This window comes from Hippocampus guttulatus, chromosome 6, assembly GCF_054856545.1.
Source record: "Hippocampus guttulatus isolate MCC_2025c chromosome 6, RoL_Hgut_1.0, whole genome shotgun sequence".
In the NCBI taxonomy this organism is placed as follows: Eukaryota; Metazoa; Chordata; class Actinopteri; order Syngnathiformes; family Syngnathidae; genus Hippocampus; species Hippocampus guttulatus.
Genome location: NC_141266.1, coordinates 11387071 through 11407522, shown reverse-complemented (window position 1 = coordinate 11407522; position 20452 = coordinate 11387071). Strand labels below are relative to the sequence as shown.

The 20452-nt window shown below is 42.7% G+C and overlaps 1 protein-coding gene across 1 annotated transcript in view; it reads left to right on the top strand.

Annotated features, from left to right (window-relative positions):
- The first annotated feature begins 2442 nt into the window (after window positions 1–2442).
- The window catches only part of adamts16 (ADAM metallopeptidase with thrombospondin type 1 motif, 16), a 45515-nt gene continuing 27505 nt past the window's right edge, over window positions 2443–20452 (top strand). The window contains exons 1-5 of the mRNA XM_086114462.1: window positions 2443–2638; window positions 2807–2894; window positions 5434–5789; window positions 12606–13008; window positions 15939–16141. Coding sequence (XP_085970588.1) covers window positions 2579–2638; window positions 2807–2894; window positions 5434–5789; window positions 12606–13008; window positions 15939–16141 — 1110 coding nt within the window. The 5' untranslated portion in view covers window positions 2443–2578. The remainder of the gene's footprint in view (window positions 2639–2806; window positions 2895–5433; window positions 5790–12605; window positions 13009–15938; window positions 16142–20452) is intronic.

Below are 20452 nucleotides of genomic sequence, written 5' to 3'. Positions count from 1 at the left end.
TAACACTTTTTAAAATCGAACCAGATACTGCAGGTGCATTTAATGTTGTGACCAGCGAGTGGATATTTGGCTGACTTTCCAAACCACTGACAAGCATTTGAGATATCCCATTCTCTCTCAAACACATCCTGAGCCATACACAATCACACATGTCCTGCTGTGATTCTGCAATCTCATGGTTTTCTTTGGGGAGGAGGAATTGCTCCAGTAATATGAAACAAGCACTCCCAATTCTCTGGCTCTCGCACCCTTGAGTACTTCTGTGAGCACCCGTGGTGAGTTGATGCGTGTTGGCAAGTTGCCTATCAGAGCAGCTGCTGAATATAAGTGAGACGGGAGAATGACGAAGAGGGTCAGAAGTTTAATTTCTTAAATAAATCACAAATGATCCATTACCTTCTGCAGGGTGGACTTACAGAGCTTAATTTTGGATTTCTGTGACGAGATTTTCATGACTGAACATTTACCTTCATGTGTACATACCAATGTGAACCACACCATGCAGTCCATGACTTGAATAAGAGGAAATTACGTGGAATAAATACACACCATCTGCCTAGGACAGTAAGTTCTGATACAGTATCTGTATAATAAACGTGAACATTTTTTCCCCTACATTTTCAAAGGAAATACAGGAAAATTGACTGTTAATACAGCAGCACGGTGGTAGACTGGTAGGCACGTCCGCCTCAGAGGTGCAGGATTTGATTTCGGCTCCGGCCTTCCTGCGTGGGGTTTGCATGTTCTTCCCTTGCCTGCGTGAATTTTCTCCGGGTACTCCGGTTTCCTCCCACATTCCAAAAACATGCATGGCAGGTTAATATATACTGTGTGTGTGTGTGTATATATATATACATATATATACAGTATATATATATATGTTATTGTAAGAACATTTTTCAAGCATTATTCTCTCTCTTTTTTAGATTTGATCTCAGGACAAGTAAATTTACTTGTGTTTTAGTATTGTGTATGTGGATTATTTCAAATTGAATGGGTGGGATGTAAAATTTCCTCCAATTCTGGAATGACCCAACCACTAAATTTTACTTACCTTGATCCTGCTTGTATTATGAGTGGTTTGAGCAAACTATGGCAACGGATCGTATGAGAAACAATGACTTCTCATTTACGAAAGAGACAAGAGAGAGTATTTCGATGTGATTGTGTGCTGATGACAAACACTTATCTGTCGCTTACGTGCTTGCGCCTTTAGTCGTGGCATGTTGTCATAAGGTCTGGTTAAAATGCTGGTTTGCATTTCTTGGCTTAGACCTGTTAAACTCGGGGTCCCCAACCTTTTTTGCCCCATGGACCGGTTTATGTCAGCCAATATTTTCAGGGACTGGCATTTAAGGTGTGATGGAAATAATACAACAAGATAATATGGTATGAGCTGCATGAAAACTGTGGTGTTTTCGAAATATAATAACAAACACAAGGAGCGTCTAATCTGGCTGCAACACTCTGATCGCTATGGTAATGTTTAATGCCTTCAAAATAGATACAACGCAAATTCAAAGTGCATGAAACTGACGACTCACCACAGCCCCGAGCTTGAATTTCTGCAACCAGACGGTCCCATCTCGGGGTAATAGGAGACAATGACACCTCAAGTGTGTGGTTTATGTCCAGTCTACTTAGTAATTTTATTTTAGTCGCCGTTGCTGCAGAAAACCCCCACCTCACACAGGTAGGGTGTCGGAAATAGCAACAGTGCTATTGTTGCGATCTCAGAGTATTCAGCCATAACTTTAATCCAGTTGTCTCGAACGTACTTTTAAGGCCCCCGTCATTTGCGATCTCCAGCAGTGTTTTTACTCATTTTGCGAGCTCCGGCGTTTTGTTTTTAGCGTAATCGGTCACGTGACTGAGAAGCGTAACTTGACGTGTGTCAAGCGTGACACAGACGAATGTAACGGAGAATCCGGTAATTTTTCAAAATAAAACATCTTTCCGATTCCGAAATAAATAAACCGGATTTAAGGCAAGTTCTTTCTGTGCGGCCCGGTACCAAATGCCCTGCGGACTGGCACCGGAGCGCGGACCAGCGGTTGGGGACCACTGCGTTAAACTAGCTCTTTCTGTCATCTGTTAGGTTCTCGTGAGTAGATTGTGCAAGCGTAAACCAATGGTGTTCGCAACGAATGAGTTGACTGCAGAAGCACTAAAATTTATGTCTCACAAACAGTCCTACCGAGACCACTTGTTTCAGATGTGGTATTGTCAATTTCTATTTTCTAAAGACGACCTATTTAAGACCGTTACGTGATTACAGTGGGAGTCAAAAGGATCCGCAAGGACAGCTGGGAAGAGAGAGAGCGAAAGAGAGAGAGAGAGAGAGAGAGAGAGAGAGAGAGAGAGAGAGAGAGAGAGAGAGAGAGAGAAGTGGAATCGGGCCACATAAATGAAAGGGGGAACTCTACTCTGCATATGAAAATAGCTAAAATTCATCACTGCAAGTCACTCTTTTACAACACTAATTGAATACAAAAGACCGCTGCATTCACAAAAGTTACTGGGGAAAGGAGCGTCACCTGGAGATACGGCGGCCGTGTTACGGACCTGCGCTGAGAGGATGGATCGGTTCTGGATGGTGTTATTTTTCCATTTGGCTTGCAGTCTCGCATTCACTCACGTAAGTCACTAATGTGATCCCGGCATCGCTCAGGGTACGTGCAGAAGCGTGAGAGTTTATAAAGTTGTTAAAGTACACAAGTGACAGCGCGTCGTTCTAGGAATTAAGTGCTGTATGCTAAAATGTTACTCCTACAGATTCGACATATGTATTAATGCTTCTTTCCAGGTTTTTCTTGTAAATGATGGGGCTGCAAATGTTGAATCTACTGGCGCATCGTCTCTACTTCGTTCTCTTGGTTTACCTCAGCACACAGGTATATTGACATGAAGAAAGTTTTGACTGTTCTTTTATTTGAGCAGATTGCCCATATTTTTACGTCTAGTTCTCTTGTCAGTCTGCAGAATCTGACTTTGCTCACACACGCAGTTCCTCTCTTCACCGCTGTGGGACATCTTGCACGGTTATTTTACGACCGTCACCGTGAGAAACTGTCGCAAATTGCTTCGATCACAGCGCGATTGATGTCGGAATTAAGAAGGCATAGCATGACCAATCATAAATTCTCCATTAAATCGAGAGAACAGCTCTTACTATTATTTTATTTTGATCCACTGCCAAACGTTTGTGCCAAGGCGATTTCATGAATGAGCAACTGGTTATTGAAGGAAACTAATCTGTTTTTTTTTGTTTTCTCAGTGCAAAAATCGTTGTGGTTTGCTGCATCAGCAACAGTTTTGACCACACAGCCATGCAGATTATTAGCTTGTTTTTCTTCCAGTTGGCATGATAAATAGCGACTGGGACAAATAAATCCTCCAAAACTCTAGTGATTGTGTATGAATACGAGCTCTGAATGTTGGAAGCGTTCGATTCTCTTGCATGAGGTTGTCAGAGGTCTTTTGGCCAAGGAGGTGTTGCCAAAACTAAGCCAAGTACCCACTGGTGAGACCTCTTTATCAGTCAGCCTACTAATGGCACTCAGGAGCCACTAAACCAGCAAACTAACCACTGCAGGATCTCGTCACGTTCCATCAGACAAGATATATGTGTGTGCTTGTGTGCTCAGTTCCCGTGGACTCTTTGTTTGTATACTGTCAGACATGGGTCGCTGCAGATGTTTTTTTAGTTCAGGGGTGTGGGGGACAAACAGGAGTGGGTTTAGTGTCTGTGTGTGTGGAGGGGGAAGGCTCATCAAGATAGCAAGAGACATTTTGCATTTTGCCTAAGTGCCCTCATGGCTGCAAAGTAGACTCTTCAGACTTGAGGGCTCCTTTGGGGTCTTTGTGGTAAGATCACACAAATAAAACACTTCAAGGTCTGGAAATGAGCTCTCGTCATTGAGCACTCATGTTCAAAATAAGCAGTCGTAGTGCACGTGGTTTTAAATAACTGCGCCCATTAATAAGCATAAGTCATTTTGAGAAGATGTGCTTCGTGTCAGCATCAAGATGCATCACAGCTTCAAATCACTGATATTTCATACCGATGACATAGTGTCTGCCACTGTGTATGTTTTGGTCTCTGTGCTATATTTACTCATTATTTGGTCCGGTCAGAATATGTGGTAACTGAGACTGGCTTTTATTGACCGCGAGTTCAAGGTTGGTGCGATACTTATGTTGGCTATTAGCTGATAATTCTACTGGGTATCACTTTCGTTTGGCATGACACCTGCAACCCCCTGTACAAGAGGACCGGTATACCAAAGGCAATAGTGAAATTGAATATGTTTGCTTGCTGGTGACTCAGAGTTCATCAAGTGCATTAACATTTCAATAGTTTCTAGGACAAGGCACCCACTTTCACCATTAACACCCAAGGATGATCGACAACATGTGTCCTCAAACATAGATATTTGCATGAAAGCAAGTAAAAAAACATGAATTCCGTTACAGGCTGGTTAATTGCCGGTCAGCATAAAGCTAAGAAAATGTGGAAAGGAATGGATCAGTGTCTCCATTTGGAAAAGTAATTGGTGTTGTGGCCCAAAAGGTTAACTTCACTTTTGGTTCAATTACCATGGGCCATTAGAGACATTACTGGCCTAAGAGATCATGTCTGTGACCATCTGCCAGTATGACCTGCAGTTACTTGACTTCAGCAAGGATTTAAAACAAAACTACAACAACTTATAATAAAGCACGAGGTCAAACATGATTCACTTGCCGCTAAACTGCCTGGATCGCAAACTGTCTCATACCCTTTTTCTTGTAACTCTTACTTGTTTTAGAACCTTCCAGCAAGATTAGACAAGGCATGACGAGAAATTCATGGAGCCTGAAAAGTGTACTAAGGATATAAAAACATGGGAAAACATTTTTGTTTAAACAGATAAACACAGCGCATAAACTGAATGCAGTGTTGTTGGGGGGGTGAAAACATAAAATACGACAGAGAAGCACTAAACAAACAGCAACCTGGACCAGCTCGCTGACTCAGCCGCTAATTCACACAAATATAGCAGAAACAGAGGCTCTGTTCACCAGGGCATTACTATTCTGAACTAGTCAAGCACGTCACGTTATTATTGACCAGATGGCATTTGCTCTGATGGTGCACCTGGCCTCAGCGTTAGTGTATTGTAATTTGAAATGAACTGGTTTTCAAGTAAAATGGTAGTTGGTTTGCTTTTTGCAACGTATTCCCAATGATCTACAGGTACAATATATGCATACAAAAATTGAATTGCTTCTGATTTTGTAGAATATACTGTATATTTTTTTTATTTTTACTTCGGTTGTTCGACGAGAGTTCTCTCATATTCTCAGCGCAGTTTCGTTGAATCAAGCACTGTCCGTGTATCAGTATTTCTTACCCTCCAATTTAAAATCTCCTTTTCTAACCCTGAGCAGAATATGAGATTGTATCTCCATACGAGGTCAACCACCAAGGAGCGTACATCTCCCACGAGATTGCCCACCATCAGCGCAGACGACGACGATCCTCTTCTCCAGATGCATCCACTTCAAACGCGAAAGGCAGCATTGAAAAAACTCACTTCCGGGTGAGCGGCTTGGGGCAGGACTTCCACATGGAGCTACGGGAGACTTCAGAGACCCTGATTGCACCTGGCTTCACCATCCAGGTCCTGGGAAACAACGGCACCAAGAGCCTAAGGGCTTACCAGCAGGACCACCTCTGCTTTTACCAGGGGTCACTGAGGCTAAAGGTCAACTCGTCAGTGGCGCTGTCCACATGCATGGGGATGGTGAGTCTGAACATGCCTGGAGTCAGATTACGCAAGGTTCTGAATGAGAAGGTAGGAGTCGATAAATCAGGTCTGTGTGGGTAGCTGTGTTGTCAAAAAGATAATGTGCCGTATTTGCTATCATTTAAACTGGTATAGCAAATAATTTATAATTGAGCCTAAGAGCCATATTTGTTCAATTTGTCCTCTCCTGGGGCCACTAATAGTATAAACATTGTGTTAAACTTAACGTTAAACCATTGACAATTGAGATAAAAAGAAGGGGAATGATCCTTCTAGCATTTCGACACATTGATGAAAGTGCTGCATTCCTCGGCAGACAACAAATGAAACAAATTACATTTGAGGTTTTGAAGATACTTTGTATCAAACCAAATTATGAACAAAATATGGATCTGATGAAAAGCCTGAAGGCGGATGCAATTACTAGAAGGAAACAAGAAAGTGTGTTTTGCTTGTGTAGGAAAAAAAATAAATGCATCCATCGTCTTTAGAGTCAACAGAGATATTGCGAAAATGCCCTTTGATGGCAGATAAATGTATATATGTGTGTGTGTGTGTGTGTGCGCGCGCGCGTGTGTGGTCAGATGGCACATTGGTAGGTTTTAGCGACAATTACGAATCTTTGCTTCTGTACGCCTGTTTTGGAAGAATTTCATTCTACTTGGTGGTCCTATTTGCTGCATAAAAATAAAGGCGGGAATGACAATAATTGAGCTTAAGTGAAGCAGCTCCAACATAAGACCACAAGTTGCTATGCTAGTCCCCTTGGCAGTCAGGAGAACAAAGGACTACATTAATACACATGTAATCCGCTCAGCGTTGAACTGACATTCACAGTAGGCAGATCAATTCCACATTGTTTTTTTTCCCCCCAAGTTCGAGTTCAAGTACAAAGCAGAAGACATGTCATTCCAATTATTTCAAGGTTGTGCGAGCAAGTCAGAACAGGGTATATTGTTTCTTGTTATTGATTTGTTTTGAATGAATTTCAATCGATTCCATACTGGTATTTGGTAGTTGGGATTGTTAGTATGTGAATGTCTTTCTTCAACCACAAGAGAAAACCACCCAAGGGATCCTTATTTTTGTGTGGCAGCATTACAGAACAGAGTAAAAGATCCAGTCAAAAGGCAGGCACTGTGAAAATATGTTTTTCATACTTGGGCTGACTGACTCTGTTTGGTTCTTAATAAGTAAAAAAAGTGACAGCACCGTCATTTTTTTTTTTTACTCGTTTGAAAAGCTAAAGCTAAAACTGTTTCTTTGCTGTTCGTCATGAAATATATGCCATTTTTCCATCCATTTTTTTTATATTGCAGCCGGCTCTAAAAGTATTTACCATCGTACTAAATGGAGATAACTGGGTTGAAGAAAATAGGAATTCACAGACTGTTTTTTGTTTGCCTGGGTATTGTTAGCACAGGCTCGCAGATTGAGAAAGAAGTTGACTTGAGAGAACAGAGGGATGCTAATACAGGTGAGCTTGGTCACCATGAGACATTTTGAAATGTAGTAACACCCTTTTAAAGGGTGCTACTTTGTAAAGTCAATGCAAACATTGTCTTGTGCCCTGGACGCCCAGAGAGTGCATTTGCATTTTGCTTAGCTTAGAGTGAAGTGTTAAACCACAAAAATTCTCACTGTTAAAAGTGAATGATGGTTGAAATAAAAGAACGAAGCAGATCAAATGGTCACCTGCCAATAGTGTCCAACCATGCCGCAACTGACACGGAGTCTATCACCTAATTTATGATGATTTTTTTTTTTGGTTTGCCAGATAATACATTAATCTTTCTTTTATGGGGGTGTTTTTTCCCCCAAACGAGATTCCTCAAAGAAGAGGAGCAGTGAGAGGCAGGAGACAGGAGAAAAAAAAAAAACAACGTCGATACCATAATGTCAGTCTTGTCCTGAATATCATGTGATCAAGTGTTCCACACATGGTAGCCTCCATTTCACTCTGAACTACTGACATTAGACTTTGAAAGCTCATGCCTTTCTGTAGTTCTTTATTATAAATCACTTTGGTCTTTGGTGTTATTTAATGATGAGAGTCTCAAGTGTTGTTTGACAATTCTGTATTTCAAAGGAGAGAGAATCATGGAGCTCTGACTGTGAGACCAAGAACGGAATAGGGCAGAATGTATACATGAGAGTTGAATAATTTTATGCATTGAAAGTTGTCAGCGGTGGAGTATTTGAGGTCATGTCGGCCAACACATTGGCTTTGATGCTAAGCTTGTATTTTCAAAGACATTTCTTTATTTCTGGAAAGGCATCCATTATAGTTTTTTCTCAGAATCTACATAAAAGTCACAGAAATAATGGCCAAGTGGCATTCCCATCTGATTTTGATGGCAGAACACTATTTTGTGCCAAGAGGAAAAGGCTAAATGTCATTCACCAATCACTCGGAGGTGCTTGTGCTTTCCACTTGTAAAAGGCACGTTTCTTGCTTGAGGGCTTGTTGTGGTAATAATGACAGAATGGTACGCATTCATCCGACCTCTGGGATTTCCAAGAAAGTTTACAATGAGTGATGCTTCACTTGGCTTTGAAAAGTGCAGGACTGGGTGCGACCGTCACTTTTGAAAACATGTAACATCAGGCAAGTGTTCTTCAAGGATGACTTGCAAGTCAGTTGGAAAATGCATTCCTCGGTCTCAATGTGTTCAAATGTGTTTTCTACCGTGAGCCGACACATGACTGAGGTATGGATTGCACTGACATCACCGTGACTCCTATGGCTTCATTGAGGCTCTTGCACTCACAAGCACTATTAACTCATTCAGTACCAGCCAATTCTGGACCAAGTCTGAAAAGACGTTTAAAAACGTCTTTGGGAGTGAATGAGTTCAAATAAATGGTCTACATAACCTTGCCGGATTAGCATTTCTTGGATAGGGCATCTGTGCCGCATCTAGCACAGCGCTGCATTTTTCACCTAAATTATTGTGCTCATTGTTTGGCAACAAATAAGTTACGGACAACTGCTGTATTACTCCAAATAAATCCTATAGTTCAAAGGTCTTTTTGGCCTCTATCCCAGGAGGAAAGGCAACCCCCCCCCCCCCCCATGGTCAGGTGCACCTTTCAATGCACTGAACGCTTCCCCTTCTTCGTTCCGTTTTCAGCGACACTCCCACCGCTTCCTGTTGCTGCTTGTCTGGATGTGTCTGACTCCATTGAAGCCAGCTGTTTGCGCCGTCCCAAGTAGTGTTTCGGGCATTTTATGACTGCTATTTGCACCTCATGGAGTACAGCGTGTAATCTGATGACTTTGCTTCTTCGGCTACTCAATGGAGTGACCTAATCTCTTAACATAAGGATGTGACGGTAGTGGATGTAGCTGCGAACCTCAAGTTGTGTAAAACATAAATGAAAAACAGAATACAATTATTTGCAAAGCCATTTCAACCTAGAAATTAATACACGACAAAGACAAGATATTTAATGTTCAAACCGATCAACTTGATTGTTTTTGTTACTTGGTGTGCAAAATATGTTTTTGTGGTACTTGCTGTAAAAAGCTGTCATCGGAGTTTCATTTTTGTTTGATGGTACGTCTGTTCATTGTGCATTTGATGGATGTTTTTGTCACACCAAAAAGCATAACTGGGAGCATTTTAATAATTGCTATGGCATAAATTAAGAGGCCTTCAGTCAAAAGTTGTCAGATTTGTGAGTGATAGTAGAGTGGTTAGAAAATTCACTCAATATAGTGACAAATTGCCTACCATGTATGTGTTTGGTCATTTTACAGGACCTAAAAAGTGTAAGTACTGGGCTCGAAAAGCATGGCACTAGCTGTAAAAATGTGCCTAAATATATTTGTTTTTTCTGTTATCATTTGCCTGTGAAACACTGCTTATTGTGCACTGGCAAATGTTTCTCATCTGAGGTGTAAACACCTGTAAACAAGCATAGTTTTCATTTGAAACGTGCATTGTTGATGGTCCTTTTCTTGTTTCGTATTACTGTTTCATATGACATGGGCAATGATCCATTTGGGACGAATGACATATACATGTTTAGTATGTCAACGGTAATATCATGTATTGTAAACTGTCAGCGGGAAACCCTATACAACTGTGCTGGCCTGTATTATTAGACCATTATTTTTATACAGCCAGAGCCAGACGGTGAGAGTCAGTCAATACGCATTTAATGAGAAGAGTCACTGTCCAAATATACAGTAGCTATGTGCTGGCATAACTGGCGGGTGACACCTACAAACACTTGCTGTATGTATCCACTCATAGTAACATGCATACTATGCATACTATAGTTTCTGCTGACCTCCAACAATATACAGCTAACGATCTCCTTGATGCTGCTATGGAATGCCGTTACTGTTTTACGACAAAGAAATCCACTCGTCACCCACAGACTGCAATTATAAAAGGCATTTGCAACCAATTATATATGCGATGTTTGGAGAGACTTCCTCTTCTTTGCAACTCATCTGAGCAGACCCCAAAATCCAAGATGATAAACGATTATTTATTGACTTTATCATTTTTACTTTCAACTGTGCTTTGGTTAGAGGTTCTTTGAAGTAGTCAAGTTGCTCCAGATATATTGTAGATATATCAACCACCCATTCTCACATATTTTTTTTCTTTTTATCTGACAGCCTTGTACAGATTTTGTGATAAGATCTCACCCTGAGCAGGAAAACAGATGTTGAACATGAAGAAACAGCCCGTGATTGAGGTGCGCCAAGTTGACTCTTGACTAATTGCTGACAGAGACAGATAGAAAGGTTAGAGGAGAAGGACAAGATTGGAATACAACTACAACCCTTTACAATACTTTCGACGTTTCCTTGGATAAGTCGGACAATATTACTTGAAAGGGATTTTTTTTGGTCACTCTTCTTGTACACTTAATGTTGGAAAAAGGCTGGAAAAAACATTTTGATTGAGGTAAAATTTTAATGTCCTTGTTAGAATATTGCAAATCTAAATTGCCCCTAACATTTTGATAACAACGTGTTTGTTATTGTGGTTGTACACCAGGGATGGGCAACTGGCAACCATACTGGCCCCTGGATTAAAAAAAAAAAGTTTTAATTTTAAAAAGATTTATGGGGAGAAATTATGAACATTTTTCCTCTCCAACAGTGGACCCCATACTCAAGTTTTGTATTGTTTTTTTTTTTTTTTTGGGGGGGGGGGGGGTTGCAATGACCATTTTGTGCCAAATGCACACTGGAAGTTTATAAGCATGTTTTGAAGATTTTTCAGGGTTCTCAATATTTTTTCTTCAGGGATTTATTTTTCACCATTTTCCCAATGCATTTCAATGGCTGTCAATTATACACAGAGTTCCACTCTTCGCAGGTCTGTACATGTTTGTCCTCACTATTTTTTTTTTTTTTTAGTTGTTGTCATAAATCTGGTTCGGAGTCAATTCAAATTTATTGATATAGCCCGTAATCACAGTGTGTGGTCCTGTATGCTCCCCCAGCAGTGCTCATGAAAAATTGTGACCCTCCCTTGCATCATTTAAGTTGCCCATCCCTGTTCTACATCGACCAGCCTTTACAAAGATAACAATGATCAGCTTTAATTGAAAGTATGGCAGTTGTTTGAATTGGAGTAAAATACAATGTTAGTTAGAATAAAATAAGAGTCGATTCCATAAGATGAAGCGCTGCAGGAAGATGCCTTTGTAGAAGTGGGTCCTCACAAAACCTGGCCCGGTTGGTCAATGAGGAAATCTCCATAGCAGCGCCTATTTGCTGTATTTACTGTATTCAAAACAAACACAAAACAGTGTTAAGATTCACACACCAAAAACAAAAACAACAACCAAAAAAAAAAAAAACCCGCAGTAATTTCAGAAATAAGATAAGAAAACCTTTATTTGTCTCACAATGGAGAAATTCCCAATTCACAGCAGCAAAGATATGAAAGGAAGAAGTAGAAGAACAAAATATAGGAGCTGCTGTAAAGGCAGCCACTCTCCACAAGATAGAACAAACCTCTGTTTCCTCGAATTCTCACTCTTCTTGCTCCCTCCATTGTATGTTATTTTACACTGACAGCTCGGGACTCACTGGGACCAAAATTCATCCCAGGAATGTTCATCAACCTGGGGGCAGCCGTTTGGGGGGGGGGGGGGGGGGGTTGTGCGGATGGTGGATATCAGATGGGGGCGTGGGGTGTTGCTTGGTGACGGCGGCCATCATGCGCCGAAACCTATTCCTAGACGGGGGATGTGGGGGCTGTTCGGCCAGACTCAGAAATAGACCAGCTTTTTGGGAACCTCACGAAATTCCCGATGGCCCCCACACCCTTGCCGACAGCTTACCTGTGGCTTATTTCTAGTGCTCAGGCTGTTTTCTCCTGTGATAGTTGGCTGAGTAGAGTAATTAATAATTGTGAAAAGTTTTGCAACGAGTGTGTTGATCATTTGGAAATACAGCGTAAAGGAGTGAGTTGTGTTTACAGTTCTGTAAAATGAGTGCTGGGCACTCATGTTGTGTGTTACAAAAGTTCAAACTTAGTACTGAGCACTGTTTGTGCTTTTGGTTTTGAGAATTTGTGAGTGGTTTTGCAATAGACAACAATAGTTTTAGAAATTGTGCTGTAAGAATCACTGTTGGAGTCGAAGCAGTCAGAAAAAAAAGTATATATATATATAAATATAGATAGATAGATAGATAGATAGATAGATACAGTAGATCAGCCCTGATATTTTGCTGATGAATGCATGGCTTTAATTATGAAGAAATAAACATGACCTCTGTTTCATTGGTGAGAGCCACCTCTTTTCAGATAACTGAACTTTGCATCTTGTCTCTAGTCAGGTTTGATTCGCACTCAAGATGCAGACTACTTCTTGAGGCCGGTGCCCCACCACTTGGCTCTGAAAGAGAACTTCTCAGCACCATCTCATCACCAGCCACACATCCTCTACAAGAGTGCCAGGGAGAGAGGACATCACCCTCGGGTGTTTCAGAAGAGATCACCAGATTCAGCTCCTAACAAATCAAACAGGAGTTTTGCCACGAGAAAGCAAACCAAATTAAAGACTGATGAACAGAACCAAGGATGGCAGCAAAGTGATCATCCCAGCAACAGTAACAGACATGTTGACCAGCAGGAGCATCACAGAAGAGGAAATTACGACAGCAACCGTCGGCAAGACGATGACGACATGTACGAAGAGAATCAGAGGCAACACTTCTGCGGAAGTCGGAAGAAATGTATGTAAGGGAAACTTTTCATTGTATTGTTTACATACTAATGAAAAAGTACTCTGTTATTGATACCAGGGCCATGCAGAAACACAAAGAGCCTCGTTAAGAGTTGAAGGAACAACGGATGTGAAAAAGTTGAAGTGACATTCACAAGGTTTTAAACTCCCCCTCTCCTCCCATTCATTTTCTATACCGCTTTTTCTCACTCGGTTCGCGGGTGAGTCAGTGCTTTTTCCAGCTGCCGTTGGGCGTGACATGGCGTACACCTTGGCCTCGTTGCCAGTCAATCACAGGGCACAGATTGACAAACAAACATTCATACGCACATTTGTATCTGTCAACTATTTTAGTGCTTCAATTAACCTGACATCAATGGCTTTGAAATGTGGGAGGAAGAGAAGGGCCAGATTCGAAGCTTGCAAAACCTTGAGTCGGCTGTGCTAATGACTACTTCACTACACTATTGAAGATATCAGGTTATGCCGCTTCTCCATTCGCCACTTTCCTTTCCTATACAAGAGGCGCGGCATGAGCTGGGGGTGGGAGGAACTGGACTGTGCAAGTCTGCGCTACACACAATTGACACTCGCAGCATAACATGACACAAGTTGTGAGTCTTTGTGACAGAATTAAATCCTATCGTAGCATGAAACTGTAGAATCACAGATAATAATCTCAGCCCGTTATTTTGTGCAGTCATGACGCTTAAATGTGTGTATGCATCCTTTGCATCGTTCTTAAAGGGGAAGTCAGTCTACAAATGCTCTTTACAATAATATGATGTATGTGTCCCCACTCGTTTGAACAACATTCTGAAGTCTAAACAACTTTAAACACGGCATTCTGATTAGTAGTGTGTTGGCGGAATATGAGTTAAGGAGCAAAATCCACACATTTTTATCCATCTCAGGGGCCGGCCATTTTGCCACTTGTGATCAACTGAAACTGCCACCAGAGTTGCTCAGGGCTCAGGTAACAACCAATCAGGGCTGAGCTTCAGAAACCAGGGTGAGCAGTGACTGGTCGTGACCTGAATCCCGAGTAACTGTGATGTCATTTTCAGTCAACAAGTGGCAAAATGCCCACTCCCTGAGGTGGATAAAAATGGATGCATTTATGCTTTATTCTTATTCCACAAATTCAAGACGAATCAAAACGCCGTGTTTAGACTAATGGGGCTGCATAAAACATTATTTTAAAGAAAATGTTTGTATTGACTTCCCCTCGCAGAAAACATATATTGGTCAATGCAACATTCTTCTTCAAAAGTGCATCTGTTACCCTGCTGTGTTCGAGGTAACTCATGGGAAAATGATCACCAAACTCGCATGTGACGACACATTGTACCAAGTACCATATGTCACTTTATACTCTGACTGACATGACCTGTGAAAGGTTATGGGAAACCTGTGCAGTAGTTGAATAGTCGCTTTGCACCATGATAAATGTTTAGGCTCGATCCATGACTTCAAGATCATTTAACATAATCTGATCCCTGAGGTCTGAAGTGGTACCACCACCATTAACCTGCAGAGCTCCAGCTGTATGTCCCAAGTGGAAATAAACTGTGTGTTGTCATTCCCTGAGGATGACATCAGTGAACACCTGTGCTGTGTTTTAGTCACAAACCCACATTGATGGATCACCAGCTTACCGTCTATATAAGCAAACATTCAAGACAGAAAGTGGAAGTTGTTCATTGTAATAACTGGAATCAAGGAAGACACAAATGTTTAAGATTCAAATGTTTAAAATGATTGAACCTACGACATGACTTTAAAGAAATAGATTTAGTTGTATTCATTGTATGTGATGACAAACAAAAATGAAATTAGATGGTCGGTTAAGGCCCTTTTGTCATACACAGGTGCCCATATGCTTGTCGTAAAAATGGGTGCATCCTCATATTCTTGCTGGGGCAAGTCAAGTTTACCATGTTTTGGAATTTGGTAGAGGGCGTTGCAACGCCCTGGGTGCTCTTGGGGACAGAGCTGGTGCCCCAGGGGTTGACAATTTGGTGACAGAAAGTAGACTGCGCTCACCGTATAAACGGGCGTATCTCCATTTTCGGGACGGGGCAAGTCTTGTATTTCGCGTTTGTGCGTGTCCACCTGCACCGCTCTAGAAAAATACTTAAAGAAAGGAAAAGTCACCAATGTGCACAATTAGGCTGCGTTTGTGCTGGACTTTGGTTGGGCACGAAAACAAGGCCCTAAATCTTTATCATTATAGCACATCTGTCCTTTGTCGCACAGGTAGATTTTCCATTATTATGATCTCATCAAGTAACAAACACCAACATGTATAGTGCAGGTTTAAACTATAACCGATTTGTTTTACTGTTTATTGTGCATGTTAAATTGCTCCATGTACAGCACGTTGTATGCAGCGATGGCTGTTTGAAAGTGCTCTATAAATACAGTTGACTTGACTTGACTTGACTATAACTAATCGTAGCAGAACATTGTGGCTGCCAGAGTCAACAGAGCTATCGTATATGGTACACACACACACACACAAATGCACACACAAGCTATATCAACTGCACTGCAGCCTATAATCGCGAAATAAGACCATCAAAATATAAACTCCTCTCAGTTTGATGTAGCGCAGTGCCACATCACTGCAAACTACCACTAATATTAAACATACAACATGGTAAAATAAATACCTTTTCATATGAAATTTAAATTGAATATAATTTTCTTTATAAAGGCATCATGTCAGTGCTGCATGCATACAGTCCACAGGAGGGCTTTCAATGTTGTTGGGGTACTGAATTTTGGAGCAGATAAGAGGGAAGCAATGTGTGGTAAGAGTTGTATAGCTTGCAACTCCCATTTCCAGCTGTTTTTTGTTAAAGTTGAAGTTCCAATTGCTTTAATTTGCTCATGATTTAGTTGCATCATTTCAATATTTGGTTGTTTCCCCCCCAGACATGCCGAAACCTCCAAGGGAGCATCTCTCCCAGCTTCCAGATGAGTACAAGTTCTTCCCCAGGAACAAGAGGGCGATTATTGTAAAGGACCAAAATAATCCAAATCTAAATGTTGAGACACTGGTTGTAGTGGACAGAAAGATGATGGACAACCATGGCCATGAGAATATTACTACATATGTTCTCACTGTGCTCAATATGGTGAGAAGAGATTTTGGTATACAGTTGTGTCACACACTGATTCAGTTGCAAACTTGCTATTCAGATACCCACATAACCCCTTAAAAAAAATTGAACTGTTATTACAGTATACTATGTGTGCGTGTGTGTGTGTGTGTGTGTGTGTGTGTGTATATATATATATATATATATATGCGCGGCTGGATAGCTCAGTTGGTAAGGCATTGGTTTGGCATACGGGAGACGGTGGTTCGAATCCCGCTTGGGGCAAAAAATAATGAGCACATAACACCATCCAGTGTGGGTCCTTGGGCAAGATCCTTCACGCTAATGCCTACCTCATACAATGATAAGAGACAATAAAATGAATGACATGCTCAGACGTCGCCCGGCCAAACAAGGTCTGCGTCAGGTGCTGGGGAACCAGAGCACCTTGATGAAAAATGGGCTACTGGAACAAAGCGGAGATGGGCGAGATGTGATAACATGGCTCTGTTGGAATGCTACTACTCAAGCAACCCTAGTCAGAGGGGTTACATGCAGAGAATGGGGGCTAAATGGTTACTTCGAAACCCACAGTCACGGTTGACCACAAAACAACTAGTAGCTCAGTGTTCCAACATCCACAAACGGCAACTGCTGTCACAACTTGAGATTGATGAGGTACAACGCAGGTTCCATGGTGAAGGGCCCCAGGCTGCCAGATCAGAGTCATACCAGAGATTGGGAGGCAAGCCCCAATGAATGCAGATGATGAGATTGGGAGGCCAGCCCCAATGAACGAAATGCTGAGCGAGGGAGCAACTGACCTGAAAGCTAAGATCATGGCGAGAATGAAAGCTGGGCAACCTAGAAACCGATTACAACGGCTATGTGAAGTACCACCTGAAAGTCTCATGGAAAGTGTGAATGCAGCACTGAGGGCGATCCCGACCGTAACGATCACGGAAACCAATGAGCTGATATACGCTTCATCATCAGTGATCCTTGAGATGCTTGGCTATAAGAGCAACCATGGAAGCCATGAGATACGTTACCCACCATGGAAAAGACGGTTGGAGGCTAAGATCAAGGCGGCTCGGAAAGATGTGAGTCAATTGACGGAGGCCCAGAGAGGTGTGATGAAAAGGCCGATACCCAAGAGTTACATCCGGATGACCATACCTGAAGCACTCGAAACTGCCAAACAAAGGCTCCAAGCCTTGTCCAGCCGCCTAAAGCGGTACACGAAAGAGAATGAGGCCAGACGAATAAACAGGCTGTTCGCAACACAACCTGCGAAAGTGTACGCTCAGTGGCAGGGTCCTAACAACAGAGCTGACCCACCAAGACTGGAAACTGAAAGGTACTGGAAAGGCATATGGGAGAAGGAGGTTGCACATAACAGCAGTGCACAATGGCTGGTGACCCTGAGAGAGGAGCACAGCTACCTCCCTGAACAGAACCCAGTTACCATAACAGTGGCAGACATACAGGAAAGAGTCTCAGATATGAAGAACTGGACAGCACCAGGCCCGGACATGGTCCACACCTACTGGCTAAAGAAACTCACAGCACTCCATGAGCGCCTAGCAGCACAAATGAACCAGCTGCTGAGGGATGGGACTCACCCAGGATGGCTAACCGAAGGGCGAACGATCCTGATCATGAAGGATCCCTCAAAGGGTGCAGTCCCATCCAACTATCGGCCAATAACCTGTCTATCCACAACATGGAAGCTCATGTCAGGCATCATTGCGGCTAAGATAAGTGGACACATGGATCAATACATGGGCGAAGCACAGAAGGGCATTGGTAGAGATACCAGAGGAGCCAAACATCAGCTCCTGGTTGACAGAACTGTCGCACAAGACTGCAGGTCCCGACGTACCAACCTGTGCACAGCCTGGATTGATTACAAGAAAGCCTATGACTCGATGCCACATACACGGATCACTGAATGATTGGAGTTGTATAAGGTGAACAGGACCCTAAGAGCCTTCGTTGCGAACTCGATGAGGATGTGGAAAACCACACTTGAAGCCAATGGCAAGCCACTTACCCAAGTGTCCATCAAATGTGGCATATACCAAGGTGATGCACTCTCCCCACTGCTGTTCTGCATAGGACTGAACCCCCTCAGCCAAGTAATCACCAAGACAGGCTATGGATACCGCCTCAGAAATGGAGCTACGATCAGTCACCTCCTCTACATGGATGACATAAAGCTGTATGCTAAGAGCGAAAGGGACATAGACTCCCTGATCCACACAACCAGGATCTACAGCAGCGACATCGGGATGTCATTCGGGCTTGAGAAATGTAGTCGGATGGTGACTAAGAGAGGAAAGGTAGTCCGCACTGAAGGGGTCTCACTCCCTGAAGGAACAATAGCAGACATTGAGGACAGCTACAAGTACCTCGGTATACCACAAGCCAATGGCAACCTCGAACTGGCAACAAGGAAAGCGGCTACGGCCAAATACCTCCAGCGAGTGAGGCCAGTCCTAAGAAGCCAGCTCAATGGCAAGAACAAGACCCGGGCAAAAAACAGCTATGCCCTGCCAGTGATCAGATACCCTGCAGGAATAATAAGGTGGCCAAAGGAAGAGATTCAGACCACGGACGTTAAGACCTGAAAGCTCCTAACCATGCATGGAGGGTTCCATCCCAAATCCAGCACCCTGAGACTGTACGCAAGCCGAAAGGAAGGAGGCCGGGGACTAGTGAGTGTGAGAGCCACTGTCCAGGATGAAACATCCAAGCTCCATGAATACATCAAGGAGAAGGCTCCAACGGATGACGTACTCAGAGAATGTCTCAGACAATGGGGAACAGAAGATGAGGCGCTGGAAGAGGGACCATCATGGGAGGACAAGCCCCTACACGGGATGTACCACCGGACCATAACTGAAGTGGCCGATCTCAAGAAGTCCTATCAGTGGCTCGAGAGGGCTGGCCTGAAGGACAGCACAGAGGCACTCATCCTAGCTGCTCAGGAGAAGGCCCTGAGCACCAGAGCCATTGAGGCCCAGATATACCACACCAGACAAGACCCAAGGTGTAGGTTGTGCAAAGAGGCACCTGAGACGATCCAAGACATAACTGCAGGGCGTAAGATGCTGGCAGGGAAAGCCTACATGGAACGCCATAACCAGGTGGCTGGCATAGTCTACCGAAACATCTGTGCGGAGTATGGACTGGAAACCCCAAAGTCAAAATGGGAAACACCTCCGAAGGTGGTGGAGAATGACAGAGCGAAGATCCTGTGGGACTTCCAGATCCAGACTGACAAGATGGTAATGGCGAACCAACCAGATATCGTGATCATAGATAAAGGGCAGAGGAAAGCCGTTGTAGTGGATGTAGCGGTCCCAAGTGATGGAAACATCAGAAAGAAGGAACACGAGAAACTCGAGAAATACCAAGGGCTCAGAGAGGGGCTGGAGAGAGCCTGGAAGGTAAAGGTGACAGTCGTGCCTGTGGTGGTCGGAGCACTCGGGGCAGTGACCCCCAAACTAGATGAGTGGTTGCAACAGATCCCGGGAACAACATCGGACATCTCAGTCCAGAAATGTGCAGTGCTGGGAACAGCAAGGATACTGCGCAGAACCCTCAAGCTTCCTGGCCTCTGGTAGAGGACCCGAGCTGAATGAGGGACGGACACCACCCGAGGGGGGGTGAGACGAGGATTTAAAAAAAATATATATATATATATAAGCATATAATACAAACAAATACAATGTAATGCAATCATAATGATAATAATGAATGTATTTTGTTTCTGCCCCAACATGATTTTTGGTAATCATCGATATAAAGAAATCCTTTATTAGTCTCATAATGCATGCAACTACTATCTGAAAATGAAAAAGTGATTCACTGTAGCTGTTTTAGGATTTGACAATCTGTTATGTGTTTCGGGAGATCTCAAGTTTTAGTGAGTAGTTTTGATTGTCTTTTTGACCTCTGAGTTTTCACTTAAATTTGGAAACAAAACACAGTCCTGAGTCGAGACATGTGTCAGTGCAGGAAAAAGCCCAAACATCAGGAACATAAGGAAGGAATGTGAATTTCAGGATTAGATAAATGCAGAATGACAAGTACCTGTGGTATTTACTTGACCTGATTAAATGATATGGGTGAGTGAGGTCCCAAGATCAAGAGACGATTCAAGCTTTAACATGAATGCCATAACATTAGGAACACCTGCACAGGCTCATGCCCAGAAAGTCTCATTTCTAATTGACATCTGGGGTCTTTTTTTTCCATGTTAGGCCTGCCTTCTGATTGAATGAATGTTTGTGCTTGCTTAGTCATTTACGTCAGTCTGACAATTCATAAGGGAGGTGC